The following is a 17551-nucleotide window of genomic DNA, read 5'->3' on the forward strand; positions in this document are numbered from 1 at the left end:
GAAGGTATTTGGAATTGAAATATTAACAAAAAAGATACGTTTGTGGAAATGTGTTGTTCAAAAGAGTTTCAGCTGGTAAATTTGAGTATGTGTGTGGGTGGGAAATGTATCCTGTGGTGTTTGCAGATTGTTCACTGACAGTGAGTTTAAAACATGTTGGCAACGACCGAAGACTTTAGATCTGTGACTCTGGTCTCACTGCTGGGACCATGAGCCTGCCTTAGTCTGCTTCTCAGAGAAAACTGCCATCTATTTGTCTGACAATGAACTTTTCATTCCTGCTGTAGAGTCAGGTTCATAAGTATGTGAAGGGTGACTGTTTTTTTTTTTTTTTTGGGGGGGGGGGGGGGGGGGGGGGGGGGGGGGGGGGGGGGGGGGGGGGGGGGGGGAATCTTGCCTCCACATTCAAGTCCAAATGAAGCAACCAAGATGTTCATCTTTAATTCAAAGAGTTTAACAAAACTAACTCTTGTTACCCATTTAGGAATTACAAACACTTTTTATATACATTCCTTTATTTGTCCAGAAGTTATACTAAGGATTTTTAAATCAATAATTAAAAACAAACAAACAAACAAACAAAAACAAATCAATTTCTTTTGATGAGCCAGGGGATGGATACATGAAGACTTCCAAATAACCAAATGTGTCTTGGACTTCATTTACAACAATCATTAAGAAATACAAACAGTGCAGTACTCTATGGTAAATCTGTCTGAAGTAGACATTTGTCAAAAACAGACAGACCATGCAAGGAATACTAGTGAGGGGAGCCACCAAGACACCCATGGCAATTTTGAGAAATTGTGCATAGTGCAACTGGGCCATTCCACAGTGACTGCCGTTACATTCAGAGAGGAAGCAGGCCTTTTGATGTGGCCAGGACTTAAAACATACAGCCCCTGAGTGTTCCTATCTTGTGCAAAGCATAATGGGAACAAGGTTTAGTTGATAGGGGAAAAAAGCTTTGTTGGTGCTTAGTACAAGTGACTGGTATTCATTACTATGGGTGTGACTGTTGTTACAAAAAAACAGCTATTAAGAAAATTCATAAACTTTATTGCAACTTTGTCTTCAAATTACACATTAACAACCCTTTTATTCTAGGATATAAGGTTGCAAGCAACTATCATTCTGCTGCACATTGCCATGTTACACATCAAAAGCATAAACTGAATGATTGCATAATTATGTGTGACTGACGTTACAGTATGTCACCCTCTATTTAAAGTTACAAAAAACAAATTTCTACTGATTAAACAACGTGCTTTGACTGGCAGTTGCCAGATTCTATAATTTGACATCTTAGGTTATGTTGGTATTTTTATGATTTCTGGGCCAAAGCAGGTGCAGTGCTGGCAGCCAATTTCTCACTTCAACTGAGGTGTGCAATGTTCTCATTAACACAAAACAATAATATCTTAACCGTGAAGTTATCAACATTAGCAACTAACAATATTTAAGATAAGACTTTATTGATCTCACAGTGGAGAAATTCGCATGTTACGTCAGCTCTTAAAAAACACACAAGATGGGTGCGAGTAGAGGAAAATGTCCATCAAACAGCGTGTGCAAGGATAAGCAATAATAATAATACTTGTAACAATACAATAAAATAAGAAAATGAGGTAGAAATAGAATAACAGAGAATACTTGTAGAATACAATACCCATATAGTATAAAACTGACAGTATGTGACTGACGTCACATGCTGCAACTGAAATTACTTTCTGCACAATTTCAGATGCTATTCTCCCCAGTGTCTAAAAAAATAATTTTGGCCCGTGAGCTTCTACAACATGGAATTGCCCAACTGCTATCTGTGGCATCACCAGTCACAGCTTAAATTTAAAGCGTAATAGAGAAGGCTTTTCTGAAAAAGAAGGTGTGAAATTTCAGCTGCAGTTTCCCAGAAGGTCTGGGATCTGAGGCATCTGAAACCGGAGCCTTCATTTAATCTGCTTTCTTGTATAAATGTCCTCCTGTGCAACACCCCGCCACGAAACTGTGACCAGTGATGCAACAGACAAAAGTTGCACCATCACTGTTTTCATCACAGCCACAGAAGCCTGTAACTCCAGGGTGGATCTGCAAGTTGATTCGACGCAAGTTTTATGCCGGATGCCTTTCCTGACACAACGCCACATTATATGGAGAAAGTCCACTAACCACTTGACCACCCCCCATGCAGTCAGTTGGTTGTGAAAATTGAGAGACTATGCATATAAATAGATATAATTCCTAATTTTTGTTAAACCCCTTTGAATTAAAGCTGAAAATCTCCTCTACAGGCACGTTGATTTGGTGCACAGATTCCAAAATCATCACTGTCCAAATACTTCTGGACCTGACTATTTGGCTTCTCTAGTTCTCGTGGGACTCAATTTGAAGTTCATTTCCCCCCCATTTTGCTGTTGTCAAGGCCCTTGGACAAAACGCGGCGCAGCCACCATTGTTGAGTCGCACAGCAGACCTCAGTGTTTTAGGTTATGAGTGATCCACGTCACCTGAGCGTTCACATGGTTTGATGGGAATTCAGATTGTAAAACCCTCCTGTACAAACTGGACCTGTGAGGTTTGTTGTCTGAAGGCCTGATTTGAAACTGGGGGTTACTTATGTAACTGCGGGTATATGAATTCTGAATGACCTGTCAGCAAAAATGAAATAGAAGTGTGTGGGGTTTTTTTTGTTTGTTTGTTTTTGTATAAACCAAGGACCCAAAAAGCAGCAAGGGACCCAGGACTACTCCATGTCTCCTTCAATAGCTTCGTAACTATTCAGTATATGCATTGTTTAATAAAGATAAAGAACTGTACAGGGCAGTTTAGGTATATAATATTTCAAAAATGTTTTATTATTTTTATTATTATTATTTGTTGCTCTCTTTAAATATTCTTATTAACAGAAGATGTAAAAAAGTCTGTGCATGTTAATGATTCCTGCTCCACACAAACTGTAAATTATTCTGCGCTTTTGTTTTTTTGGAGGGGAGGAGGCGTGAAGCTAATAATTCAAGGTTTTTTATTATTATTATTTGAATTCTGTGCATAAAGGAGTGAAATGGTCATTTGACTTGGTCAGCAGGTGAAAAGCAGTAACTGCCAACTGCCCCGCCCCCTTTCAGATCGCTACAATTTCACAGAATAAGATTGTATTAATAATAGTGATGATAATGAATTTTTTTTTTTTTTTTTTTTGGGTAAATGGCATTTTAAAAGTTATTTTTGTGTATGCGTTTGTTTGTATCATCACAGTTCCAAACCTGCGTAGTCAGTTTTTTTTTTCTTTTCTTATTTCTCAGTTGTATCTGTTTTGTTCGTCATCTCTCTCGGCTCCCTTTTGGGACACAAAACATGCAACTAACAACTTTGGACAATTTTTTTATTTTCCTCCATTCCTTTTTTCTTCTTTTATTTCTCCTGCTGTTATTTCCCTTATTCTGCTATGTCTACCATCTTTTTTTTTTATTATTCTTTTTGCTTATCCCTCCTGTTATTTCCTTTATTTTTTTTTCTTTTATAAGCATGTCATTTTCACCACACCATCACTTTTTCAGATGTGTTGAGAAGCGAAGCTGTTACTCATTTCTACCACCTGCTCTGCTTTTGGTTTTTCCCTCGCCGTTCATGCCTTTCTGTTTACTCGCCACATGCCCGTTTATTTAACCAGGTACACACGTGTGTTTGCACGTGTGCACCCACTAACCTGGATCTCAGAAAGAACCCACCTGTGTGCCTTTTAGAGAGAGCCCGCCTTCCTTTTCCACCCTCTCATCCAGTCGTCATTGCTGGCGCGAGCGATGTAATTCGCTCGGCGCCTCCTGTGGGACTCTCGTTCAGCTGCCCCCCCACCCACCCACCCCTTCCCAAAAACACATACACACGTGCAAAATGTTTGTAAGTTGCAGAAATCAATCAGTAAAAATGAACAAGACAATGGCATGATTTGTGTTTTTGTAATTGTTTCTAAGTGTGTTTGCAAAAATTACTGTCGGACCATTTAGTTATTTACTAGATCACCTGAAAAACTAGTTTGATGACATTTAAAAAAAAAAAAGTGGTGTGTTCCACGTTTTTGAATGTGAGTTGTAGTGTTTGTTTAGTTTGACATGAGGTGGTTCCGAGTGACTTTTAAACTGTTCTAAATCAAGAACACCAACAGACTTAAATTACTATTAACCACATCGAACATGCTTTAAACTGAAATTTTTAGTCGTGCACAGTAATACATGTTTTCGCCTCAGTTTCCATCCCTCTGTGTGTGTGTGTGTGTGTGTGTGGGAGGAGGGGGGATGAGCTGTTAAGTTTTGATCCAATTAGGGTCACCCAAGAAAAAAAAAAACGCATTTGATTTGGAGATATATTGGTCAAAAGTCAAGATCGAAAGTTGATCGCAGTGCTTGTACTAGGGGTTGTTTAGAATGGTTATTCTGAGAAGTTGGTTGCAGATTTACACTTGGTTTCTCTGAAACACTCGTATGAAGTCATATGTCAGGTAACAAAAGAACTTGGCTCCTTGGAGAATTAAGATTTGGTTTGGGGTGCGGGTTAGCTCTGGGTCTAGTTCACACCTGAGGCACGGTTCACACTGGCCAACTACTCTCATATTGTATATCACATTCCTATTGGTCATGTGACTTTTAACCTCGGGTGATCTTGAAAGGTAAAACCCAAGGTCATAACCGGTGTGGTGGAAGGGTTGTGTGTTTAGTCGAGGACAAAGTGGTTCCATTTTGGACAGAATTGATTAAATATCAAGGCCACAACGGAGCCATAAACCATGGTATCACTGAATGGCAAAAAATTAGTTTGACTGCTTCAAACATATTCTTGAAACCATATATTTTGAACTGGTTTTAAAGCTGCACTGTGTAAGATTTGGTCTCACCTAGTGGTGATTTTGCAGATTGCATTATACCGTCGCTGGCCATAATTTTGTTTCCCTTCACGTTTTTGTTTCTTTGATGATGTGGATTCATGCTCCTTTGCCTACTCTTGCGATGAGCATTATGTATTATCATCCATTTCACAAATGTGGGTTCTCAAACTCATTAGCCTGCGCTAGCAGCCAGTAGACATTTTATAAGGAGAATCACTTACCACTCATGTTTTTTTTCTCCAGTCTTCCAGCCATGCTGCAAAATGAGAAGGAAGTGTTCCTTTTGGGCAACTGTATCAACACAGCTTTTGCAACATCCCGTCCTCCATTCGCCCTATTGACTTATCCCATAATCCCTTGCGTGCCAGAGAGTCGCTGCAGTCAAACAACATATAGAGAATCAACACGATGACAGTTGTAAATTAATATTATACTACAAAAATGTATTTTTTTATGCTTTTCGTCACGTTAATAAGAGACTGCTGCATGATACCCTGAAAACTTGCTAAAACAATTATAACAAATAATCTGTGTCTGCTACATTTAATGTGCATGGAATTTAATAAACGCAAACCGAATTCCAGACATATATTCATCTCGAACAAAGAGGACAAACAGTGTTGTAAAGAACAATAATCAAGACGTTAAAGAGAAACTTCACTTTCCCCCAGAACGACATGATCAGGAAGCGATTGTACGAGCTCGTAGCTCACAGCAGCTCCCGTTGAAAATAATGGAGAGACAGCCTGTGATTCTCGCATTTTTACATAAAATAAACGCAATAATAACGTCTATAAACCCAGAGAATATATTCATAAGAGTTTTAGGCACAATATAAAAATAGTTTTATGTTGCGATGTTAATGGTGTTGTCCGTGTGCAGCGATTAAAGTGCAGCGTCATCAGAGCATCTCATTGCAGTTCTCAGTGTTACTGAAATCTCGCAGCGCGGCGACCTCTCTGAGGTTTTGCGGGATTTGAAACGTCAGTAGGGCGAATGAGGGGGACTGCTCTCGTATATATGTAAAGCTCCTTCTAAGCTTTTGAAAATTAGAGCCCGGCCGATATAAGCCCTTTTCAAAGTACTCACTATCGGCAGAAATTTTGCCGATAGAACGCCTATAATTTCTCATAAACAGAACAGTTATTGAAATAATGTTTGTCGCAATGTAAAATGTCCTTGCACCGTTTGTCCAGTAGATGGAGCTCTGACTCCATTCAACTGAGAGCTGCTTACGCCCCTGCTTAAATGTGTTCATCAGCTGCCCCCGTAGTTCACCGTCACACTGCACTGATCGGCTGACAAAAGCATACAAGTAAGTTTATAAGGATGTTGTTTGTAATAACTTTGCGATTACATTCACCCCACATTTCTCCCATTTCATTTCAACTCAGTTTGATTAACTCAGTTTATGTAGTAATGCAGGGGTGGCCAAGTTTGGTCCTCGAGAGCCACCTTCCTGACACTCTTAGTTGTCTCCCTGCTCCAACACACACCTTATTTCTAGCATGAAAAACTTTCATTTACTGCTGAGAGGTTGAAACATTCAAATTCACTGGTCGTCTGGAAGAGTTCTGGGAATTACTGCCGTTCGCCATTAACCCTCTGGGGCCGACGCCGTCGTATATGACTGCTGGGACCAAGCTTTACTAAATTGTAAATAACTTGTAAATTGTATTTCAGCTTTTAGCTCATACCTTTTTTGTTAAGGGTCCAAAAAAGAACATTTTATTCATTAAAAAAAAAAAATAATAATATCGGCTGATTTTCCGGCTATCAGCAAATCAGCGGATTTATCGATTATCTGCATTTTTTTTTCATCCAAATATCGTTATCGGCCTTGGCCTCAAAAAATCCATACTGGTCGGGCTCTATTGAAAATACTTCAATTTGTTGTTGCAGGTAGTTAGATTAGATGGAACTTTATTAATCCCTTGGGACAGACTCCCTCAGGGATATTAATTTTTCTAGCAGCACTGGATAGCAGAACATTGGGTAAAAAGCACACAGAGTATCAGAAGTAAAAGTAAATAATTTGTAAAATATAAATACAAATATAAATACTAGAAATACTGCTTGCTACTGGCTACTACTGTTCCTCTCATTCCCGTCCCCTGTCTTCCTGTTATTCCTCTTCCCCCGAGTGAGGAGTTGCACAGTCTGATGGCCTGAGGGACAAAGGAGTTTTTCTCATTATACACTAATGACCAGATGGCTATAAATGCAACATTCCATTTCTGCTAATAAACACCCCTAAATCCTGCACACTGTAGCTGTAAACATACAATGAAAGAACTTTTGTTTAATGGTGTCCTTCACACTTTTCAGCAAGCTGATCTGTTTTAGGCCTAAATGTCATTTAACATTAACGTGCACCCCCAACAGATACTCGGAGTGTGACAGGATATGGTCAAAGTCCAACACGTGTATACACACACACACATACACACACACTACGTGCACGCTCACTTTTTCACTTACTGTCTCTGAGTGTTGAGGTTTTGACCTTTGTATTCACGTTACACACACTCAGCTGCACAGTGGGTGACTCATTAATCATTTGCCATTTGTAGTGGAAGCTCATTTCAGACTAATTATGCCAACACGCACATGGTGCTTTATTTCAGGTGTTCCTCTTCTGGAAACGGGGAATTAAACTATTTTGCCGTCCCTCCAAACCATTTATCACTACAATTAAGTTTGCAAATGTGTTTTGGGGACATTTCTGAATAAAAGTGCATACTTGCTGTTGGAATCATGTTTGAGCACAGCGTGACGGCGCGTGCAGAGGAATAGCTTGTCTTTATTCGTACTGTATGGGTATAAATGCACAGTCTGTCTCCTGCAGGATAAATTAAGCCGGGTTGCCGTCTTAACTGGGCCACCTTAGTTTTCCCATGGTGCAATTTAACGCGTTATGTAATAGCTTATAAATATAGCCGAGCAATGACAGCAGTCATTACGGGCGTCTTAAAAATAGTCGCCACTCATAAAAAAACCGAAATGTCACCCAACTTTATTTTTGTGCTAATACAGTGTATTAATGATATAATTAAAGTGCTGTCCTGTTACTAAGGCCAGTTACCATTTTGCCTTCTCCTCACGCACGTTTCAACACAAGGGTGCCTGAAAAAGAAAATACACTGTTAAAAAGTAACACCTAAACTCCTAAAGTGCACTTATATCCTCCTGTTAATAATCTTCATCTGGAGCAAAGTACATGTGGTTAGACGATCATGGCATACAGTGATTTTTCTCATGCAGCCTGATGGCTGAGCTTCAATCCTCATTGTGACTTTGATCACGATTTATCTGAGTCTGATCAGTGGCCATTTACCTGGATTATGAGTCTTTAATCCTGATAGCTGAACTTTGATCTCACTTGCTCCCATTTGGTCATTTTTGCTGGCCTTTGATCCACATTATTGGTGTTTGATCTTGACCTTATCAGTGACCCTTCATATCCTAATAGCTGGTCTTTGATCCTGATATCTCAACTAATTTGATTTTAAATTTAGAGATTAAATGATCACATTTGTTCCTGGTTAGTGAGTTTTTATTGTGGTTACTGTTTGTTTGTGACCTTTGATATTGTAATTACTGACCTTTGATCTGGATAGCTGAACTTTTGTCCTGAACTGTATAACTGATTGTTTACATTTGCTCCCGACTTCATCACCCACTTTACGGATGTTTGATCCTGACATGATGAGTGACCCTGCATATCCTAATTGCTGCTCTTTGATCCTGATATCTTAACTTTCTTGCTAATTACTGAACTTTGATCTTAATTGATCACATTTGCTCCTGATATTTAGGTTTGAATCGTGATTGCTGTTTGATTCTGACCTTATTACTGACCTTTGATATCCTGATTATTGGTCTTTCATCCTGGTAGCTAAGCTTTGATCCTGACTGGTCACATATGAACCTGGTTGCCGAGTTTTTATCACCATTACAGATGTTTGATCATAACCTCATCAGTGACATAATTACTGGTCTTTGATCCTGACTATTGACCTTTTGATCCTGATTGCATGCCAAGCCAAACAAGGTCAATGTCCAAGATTAAGGATATAAATCAGGATCTGCCTCTTTCATCTGGATGTCAACCAAAATGTAATGAGCCCTTTTTGAGGTTTTGCATAATTTTGCTCACAATCAAGCAAAGACCCGGATGATCGTGGACTCTCCTCCTCGGTGGTGATCATTTCACTGCACAGTCTGTATGTGGAAATATGTTGAAATCTGACTCTAAATAATTATAAAAAAAAACCTGCCTGAAAACCTTGGCAGTGATCTCCTCAGCTGTCACCACACGCATTCGACACATTTCTGCTCCTCGTCACGGTCTTGCTGCGCTGTTCGTGACCGGTTGTGTCTTCACGCACAAGCCTCCTCACGCCGCCACTAAGCATGTTTACATTCACGGCTGGCTGTCGCACGTTGGCAGGCCTCCTTGTGCAAGTCACGCTAATCAGTGCGAGTGAAGAAAATCATCTCGATAAATCTTAAGTGTAAACAGCGCTGGGAGATTGACGCTGTATAATGATGTGCGTGTGAGCACGGGGGACGAGCGCTTTCATGTCGTGGAGATTAGATGAATGAGACGAGTTTATCCCTTTGATGGGGGTCCATTTGCATTTCACCAAACCCCATCAATGCCACGGTGCAGCAGACATCAGTGCACACATGCTGGGGAGTGAGGCCGTGTTCTGGGGAGGAAACTTCACGGCAGAATTAATGCTGTGAAAACACTGGAGCAAAAGAAGTGAGGAGGGGAACTGAAGTCCTGTTTTCCCTGTGGGGGGGAGGATGCTGTAGCGCATTTTCATCTGATGATGATGATGATGATCAGCCTGTAAACTGCACCTAAACTTGAAAGAGGTAAACAAAATATTTTGAGTTTCTCAATGCAGCATTTTGAATGTCATAAAAATTACCGTCTGTGCCAGAATCACACAATGTTGTCAATCGTGACACAAAAGTGTCGTACATTTGAGGTGCAACATGTAGAAAAGTCACAAAATACAATTTGATGAACGGATTGATTGGTATTACCTTTACCATGTTTTGAGGAAGCAATTTTTTTTTTCGTTAAAGCTACAGTATGTGGGATTTCGTATCATCTAGTGGTGAGTTTCAAGATGCCATTATACCGTCGCCGGTTAACGTTTTGATCTTTGGTCACTGATTCCTTTTTTCAGGTTTCGAGCTGTACTGCAAAATGTGAAACGCAGTATAACTGTCCATTTTGGGCTACTGTGTCAAAACTGTGCTGCAACTTTTAATGCAGTGAGTCCTTATTGGGTGCTCCAAAAGAAGCACGCAAACTTTATTAGTAACTTTATCATTTTGAAAATCAGTAGTTACAATGTACTTAAGGGACAGGAAATAAACAAATAAAACAAACTGAGGATAAGAAAAAACAGTTGTGGTGTTAGAAAGCAGTTGATAGAAATTAGATTATGAAATAGAAGGGTAACACTTTGCAAATAAGTACATCAACTAACAGCAAATGAAAAAATAAATCGTGTATTAAGAATTGCGGGTCATTTGAGCGTCTAGTTTTTCGACTGTGACTTTTCAGCCAAACGTTCTTCTATTTGATCTATGATTGAAATGTAATCGGCATGCGTGCTGTAAAAACTTTTAAAATATGACGGGAGATGAAGAAATGAAACCAGAAAAGTGACCAATCACAGTCTTTGCGGTCCCTGTCATTACATGTAGTTTAAATTTTTGGGAGGGGAAGTGAGGTTCTGGTGGTTAAGTGGTGGGCTTGAGACCAGAGGAAATCCCAGCCTGACCAGAAAATCACTAAGGGCCCTTGGGCAAGGTACTTAATCCCCAAGTTGCTCCCGATGTGTAGTGAGTGGCTTGTATGGCAGCACCCTGACATCGGGGTGAATGTGAGGCATTATTGTAAAGTGCTTTGAGCGTCTGATGCCGATGGAAAAGTGCTATAAGGATGTTGACGTTAAATAAAAGCATTGATTTATTATGCATTTATATATATATATATATATATATATATATATATATATATATATATATATATACGAGGTCTGTCAAAGTATAGGTCCTTTTTATTTTTTTCAAAAACTATATGGATTTCATTCATGTATTTTTACGTCAGACATGCTTGAACCCTCGTGCGCATGTGAGTTTTTCCACGCTTGTCAGTGACGTCATTCGCCTGTGAGCACTCCTTGTGGGAGGAGTCGTCCAGCCCCTCGTCGGAATTCCTTTGTCTGAGAAGTTGCTGAGAGACTGGCGCTTTGTTTGATCAAAATTTTTTCTAAACCTGTGAGACACATCGAAGTGGACACGGTTCGAAAAATTAAGCTGGTTTTCAGTGAAAATTTTAACAGCTGATGAGAGATTTTGAGGTGATGTGACGTCCCGCTCCGTGGGAAGTCCTTACACCGACAGAAACACCCCATAATCTCTCATCAGCCGTTAAACTTTTCACCGAAAACCAGCTGAATTTCTCGAATAGTGTCCACTCGGATATTCCTCACAGGTCCAGAAAAAATTTTGATAAAGCAACGAGCGCCGTCTCGAGCAGCGTGTGAAACAAAGGAATTCAGCCGAGAGGGCGGGACCACATCTCACTCAAAGCCCACAGGGAAATGACGTCACCGACACGCGTGAAGAAACTCACGCATGCGCACGAGGGTTCAAGCATGATTGGTGTAATCGCACGTCATTCAAATCCATATAGTTAAAAAAATAAATAAAAGGGTCGGTTTATTATCTAATAGACCTTGTATATATGTATGTGTGTGTGTGTGTATATATGTATGTGTGTGTGTGTGTATGTGTGTGTGTGTATGTGTGTGTATGTATGTGTGTGTGTATGTGTGTGTATGTATGTGTGTGTGTGTGTATGTGTGTGTATGTATGTGTGTGTGTGTGTATGTGTGTATGTGTGTGTATGTATATATGTATAGTGAACACATTAACAAATGACTATTAAACCATTTAACTCTTTCTTAACCATTAGATAATGTTTATTACACCACAGTAACAAATCTTAATGTACCCTTATTGTAAAGTATTAATGACAATTAGAAACAAAATTCACTTGCAATGTAGAAAGTAATTTATGGGTGATTCTTAGACTACGGGCACTTATGTCCTTTGATCATATTGTATGAAAAACAGAAAAAAGGGGAAATTTCACACTTTATAGTTATCTTTACAATGAAAGTGTGTTAAGAAATTTGTTCTAGTAGTCTATGATGACTTTTTCACCTTTTTTCAGCATCATTATATGCAAATATTGCCGTTTTGTGCTTGTCCCACACCCAGACTTTTGATCTTTAATGATAAAAATGAATGGTAAAGAAATGTTTTTTTCCAATGTTTTAAAATAACTCTGAATAAAATATCAGTAAAATAATCAAAACATAATTGGGGTATTCAATGTCATACAACTGTTGTGATTTTTTTAAACAAAATGTAGTTGTCCCACACTATTGCCGTAATTTCCACCACAACACTGTAATGTCCCTTTAAACAGTTTGTATGAAAGATTGTTTGGGTAGTTTCTATGGAGATAAACAGTGACATCAGAGCACATGTATATAGCGCCAAATCACAACAAACAGTTGCCCCAAGGCGCTTTATATTGTAAGGCAATGGTGTGGTGGAAATTACATTTACAAGGCCAATAGTGCCCGTAGTTAAAGAATCACCCTTATATGGAATCACCATCCTAGGCTTTGGAAATGAAAGTGACAAACAAGCACATTTCAGGGAGAGACTGAGAAGCTAAATTCATACAAAATCCTTTCTGTAGAGTTGTGTGGAGGTATGATCATGTGATTTGAGTTTTTGAATGTAGCAGCTGTGAGACAGAACATAACTACTTCACTAAATTTGTACATCTTTGTGTAGAAATCTTATCACTGACAACCACACCTGCTCCTAATCTATCATCAGTCATCCACCATCTACTAACTATCCAGCAGGTGGCAGACATGTCTTGATTAGGTGCATCACAGTTGTTTATTTGTTTGTTTGAAATGTGTGTGTTGGCCACTGCCATTTTATCACTGGAGCCTGAAAATCATCAAAAGTAAGAGGAAAAGCACAAAGTACTGAAGTAATCGATCTTACTCTGTACATATGTACTTCTGGAGTGTTGTCAGAAAGGGCATGTACATAACCTAAAAGTTGTGCCAAATCAACATGCTTAGCCACACCAGATCTGCTGTGAACCCTGAGCGAACATGGGAGCAGTCTAAAGAAGACTCATTACTGCAGTTTTCATAAAGTATCAGAAAAACATCTTTAGTCTCACCACGAACTGGGAAGAAGAAATAGCCTCTTCCAGAAGAGGCTATATCTTCAAACCACAAAGAGCTATTTGAGTCAAACTTGGTGGATAAACTTGGAGGGCTGTCCTCTCGCAACGCTGGTCATTTCAAGACCATAGATTAAATGTCATGGTCAAATCAGCCATCACAATCTAAAATACATTCATGGCTGAACAAGATGAGATACTGAAACATGGTTTGATATATACACAGTGCATCTGCAAAGTTTTCCCTGCACTTCACTTTTTCCACATTTTATGTTGCAGCCTTATTCCAAAATGGATGAAATAATCCCCCCCCCCCCCAAAAAAATACGACAATGTGATTTTTTTATTTATATACTTTATTAAAAAAAAAAAAAAAACTAAGAAGCCACGCATACATAAGTATTCACAACCTTTGCCATGAAGCTCAGAATTGACCTCAGGGGCATCCTGTTTCCACGGATCATCCTTAAAATGTATCCACAGCTTAACTGAGTCCACTTGGGGTAAATTCAGTTAATTGGACATGATTTGGAGCACAGTGGCCTCCATCATCTGTAAATGGAAGAGCATGAGAAGCAAAATTCTCTGATCTGACGAGACAAAAATTGAACTCTTTAGCGTGAATGCCAGGCACCATCCCTACAGTGAAGCGTGGTGGTGGCACCATCATGCTGTGTGGATGATGTTAAGCGCCAGGAACTAGGAGTCAAGTTGATTGAGGGAAAGATGAATTTCAGCAATGTACAGAGACATCCTGGATGAAAACCTGCTCCAGAGTGCTCTTGACCTCAGATTGTGGCAACGGTTCATCTTCCAGAAGGACAATGACCCAAAGCACACAGCCAAGGTATCAAAAGAGAGGCTTCAGGACAACTCCGTGAATGTCCTTGAGTGGCCCAGCCAGAGCCCAGACCTGAATCTGATTGAACATTTCTGGAGAGATCTGAAAATGGATGTGCACCGACGCTCCACATCTAACCTGATGGAGCTTGAAAGGTGCTGCAAAGAGGAATGGGCAAAACTGCCCAAATATAGGTGCACCAAGCTTGTGGCATCATATTCAAGAAGACTTGAGGCTGTTATTGCTGCCAAAGGTGCATCAACAAAGTATTGCACAAACGGTGTGAATACTTACGTACAGGTGATTTTTTTTTTTTAGTTTTATATTCTTAATAAATTTGCAAAAAATTTGACAAAACAAACTTTTTCATGTTGTCATTATGGGGTGTTGTGAGTAGAATTTTGAGGTGGAAAAAAACAATTTACTCCATTTTGGAATAAGGCTGTAATATAACAAAATGTGGAAAACGTGAAGAGTTGTGAATGCGCTCCAACACCGTATATAGTACCGTGCAAGAGTTTTGAGCAACCCATGTTTTTGATTTTTTTTTTTTTTTTTTGGTCATTCGTGCATAAAAAACTCAAATGTGCAAAGTTTTAATCCCACAAAATTAAGTGATTATTTTTTCAATTAAAAATTATGACGCTATCAACCTCATTCATGACTAATACAGTTGCAGATAATAATCATAATAACAAAAAATTAAAATACACTTAGCCATGAATTCCAGCATGTAAAATTAATTATATTTACTTATTTCTATACAGGGTGGGCCATTAAAATGTTATCACTTTTTGATCGTACACAAGTTTTTGAAATGAGAACTTATTCAAAAATTTTATTTACAGACTTGTAACAGAAGCATCAAATTAACATTTGATACCAAAGCGTTCCCACTTTGTCTCTTGTTTTCCGCACAGTTCAATAATTCATGACATGTTCCATCCACGCTCCTCTTTGGATTAGAGGTGGGCGATACCGAGAATTTTGGTATTGATCCGATACCAAGTAAATACAGGCCCAGTATCACCGATAACGATACTTTTTCATATTTAATCTTCATAGATCCAAAGGATCCAAAAGACCTAGGATAGAATTTCGCCAAACAATGTACGTGACAACAAAATACTTTATTATCACAATCAACATTTTTGTTTAAAAAAAAAAAAAAATCACTCAACACAACTTAAAATCTCCTCAGGTAGAAGGCTGACAAACCACAATACAAGGGTGCGCTGCTCCGTGTTGTGTGACACAGCGCAGCGCTACTCTTACAGACAGCGAATAGACTTTGATGAATCTGTGTGCGCAGCAGTCAGTGTGTGCGGGAGAGAAAAAAGCTTGAGTATTGATCTTTTTACACGAGGATCGTTCAGTATCAATACCAGCGTTGGTATCGATATTATCGATATTAGGATTGATCTGCCCACCTCTGACAATGACAATGATTTATTCTCTATAAAGGCACCCCTGGTGGGGTATGAGAGAACTACAAGGTACACAATACATACATATAAAATAACAAATAGAAGCATGCAATCACAGACAATACAGGCGATTCAGACATACACAATAATAAAATAAAATAGAAAAGAAAAAAAATAAAAGGAATGAGAAGATTGGATTACAGCTGTAACACGCACATTGAAGTTTGTGATGACATTGCCACACATCTCAAGAGGGATTCTCCGAATTTCTTTTTCATTTTCAGGAATTGATATTACTGAAAATGACAAAGAAATCTTTGTTATTTTGGAAATTGTACGAATTGAAAACGTGATAACATTTTATTGGACCACCCTGTATTACAAATATGTTTAGAGCAGCTTGTCCCGCGAAATTTTTTCGCCTTTGCCTGTCAGTCAGACCTTAACTCCTCCCACACACTGCTGTCACTCTACTCAGTTCCGCCTCTTTCCTGCCTGCCTGTGACGTCACGTCAAAAAAAAAAAACAGCAGCGGCGGCAGTATTGGATGAAGAGAGTAAATAGAGAAGCCTCAAGATGGCTGACTCTCACCTCGCTGCTGCCGCTGCTGCGGTTCCCCCGTCAGCTTCCTCCGCCAAAAACCCGCTCGTCAAACCCAACGACAACAGCTTCAACCCGCCGCCTCCAAAGAAGATCCGGGTCGAGGAGAGGAGCGATAAACCCAAGAAAGTGGGAGCAGAAAGCAAAGACAAACTCCAGGCTCCCGAGAAGCAGAGTTACGGCAACCCGGCTTTGTGGAGCTTCAGCCCGGTCAAGCCGAGCAGCAGCAGCCGCTGTGTGCCCGCCGCTGCGGGAGGAAGCCACAAAGTGTTCCAACAGAGCGACTTCTTCCTCCACAAAGCGCCTTGTTCGTCCAAACCCAAGAAAGCCAATAAGGACAAACAGCGGGAGAAAGTAGAGAAGGCAAAAGGAGGCGCGGAGGAGAAAAAGAAACACAAACTGTTAGCCGCCGGGCCCGGGACTAACGACACCAGCAGCTTTAACAACACTTCTACCGCCAAGAGAGAGAACGGAGAGGTCATGTTACCATCTAAAGGTAGGCAATATTTCACCTTCACCAAAAAACTCTACTTTATGTAAAGGTGCGTGTCACAGCGTTATTACTCGTGTTATTACTATATGATCAAGTTAGTTTGCTCGCCGTTGGTTCAGACTCGCACATTCCCGTTTAAAAGCGACCAAAAACTCTTGTGTTTTCGTCACTTTTCTTTTTTAACGCACTGAAGGCGTTAATGGTTATTCGGCGCTGTTTTCACGTTTTATTTTATTGTTGTAAATACACGTTTCTAGCAGTGTTCACCCGCTCGTGAACCCTCACGCGCTCCACGGGGCAGTAGTCGCGCGACGCGGGTTATTACATTGTAACCAGCTGCGCTCGCGCTCTACTGCGGAATTGTTACTTGGCAACCTCGACAATAAATGTTATCTTTACCCTCTTCCGAAATATGTTGTTTCAAAGACAGTTATACTGATCGGGACGCAGTGATCTTAATTTCCCCCTCCTTCTGTAGCATAAATGCGTGTGTTGTAATTTTATTGGCTTTCGCGCTGTTTGTGTTAAAACTACATTCTGCTGTCATAACAATATGATAACCGCCCGCCATTATAGGTTGTTTTGGTCGAGCGGCCACGCCCCCTTCTGTAAGGCCAGGCTGTCATGCTGCTCTGTGGCTTGTTGATACTTCATGTTTTACAATTAGAGGATGTTTTACTCAATCAACCACGCGTCTGTTTACTTGATGCAGTGAAGACATTATTGTAATAAATACATCCTGGGCGCTTAAAAAAAAACCTTTTATCTTTAGCACTTACATGTGCTGTTATGTAATTGGTGGCTTCATCTGACATTGAAGAGGATGGCAAGATATCTTTGGAAAAACAAAAGTTCAGTACTTATCCACATTTTATACTTTCATTCGTGTAGAGTGTTGAGGTAAAAAAAATTGGATAATGCAGCCTTTAAGGTCATGCATTTAATATTTATTACTCTATTATTCCTGAAGGCCGTGGCTACGGTACGGACCTGTATC

The 17551-nt window shown here is 39.7% G+C and overlaps 1 protein-coding gene and 1 long non-coding RNA gene across 2 annotated transcripts in view; one reads left to right on the forward strand and one right to left on the reverse strand.

Annotated features, from left to right (window-relative positions):
- Positions 1-381: 381 nt before the first annotated feature.
- LOC117504223 lies at positions 382-17001 on the reverse strand. Its single transcript, XR_004558743.1, has 3 exons — positions 16991-17001; positions 1815-2648; positions 382-819 (listed from the first exon to the last, which is right to left on the reverse strand). It is a non-coding gene; the product is annotated as an uncharacterized LOC117504223 (long non-coding RNA).
- LOC117504220 (lysine-specific demethylase RSBN1L-like) overlaps positions 16001-17551 on the forward strand; it is a 66103-nt gene continuing 64552 nt past the window's right edge. The window contains exon 1 of the mRNA XM_034163618.1: positions 16001-16557. Coding sequence (XP_034019509.1) covers positions 16038-16557 — 520 coding nt within the window. The 5' untranslated portion in view covers positions 16001-16037. The remainder of the gene's footprint in view (positions 16558-17551) is intronic.

This window comes from Thalassophryne amazonica, chromosome 22 (genome assembly GCF_902500255.1).
Source record: "Thalassophryne amazonica chromosome 22, fThaAma1.1, whole genome shotgun sequence".
Taxonomy (NCBI): Eukaryota; Metazoa; Chordata; class Actinopteri; order Batrachoidiformes; family Batrachoididae; genus Thalassophryne; species Thalassophryne amazonica.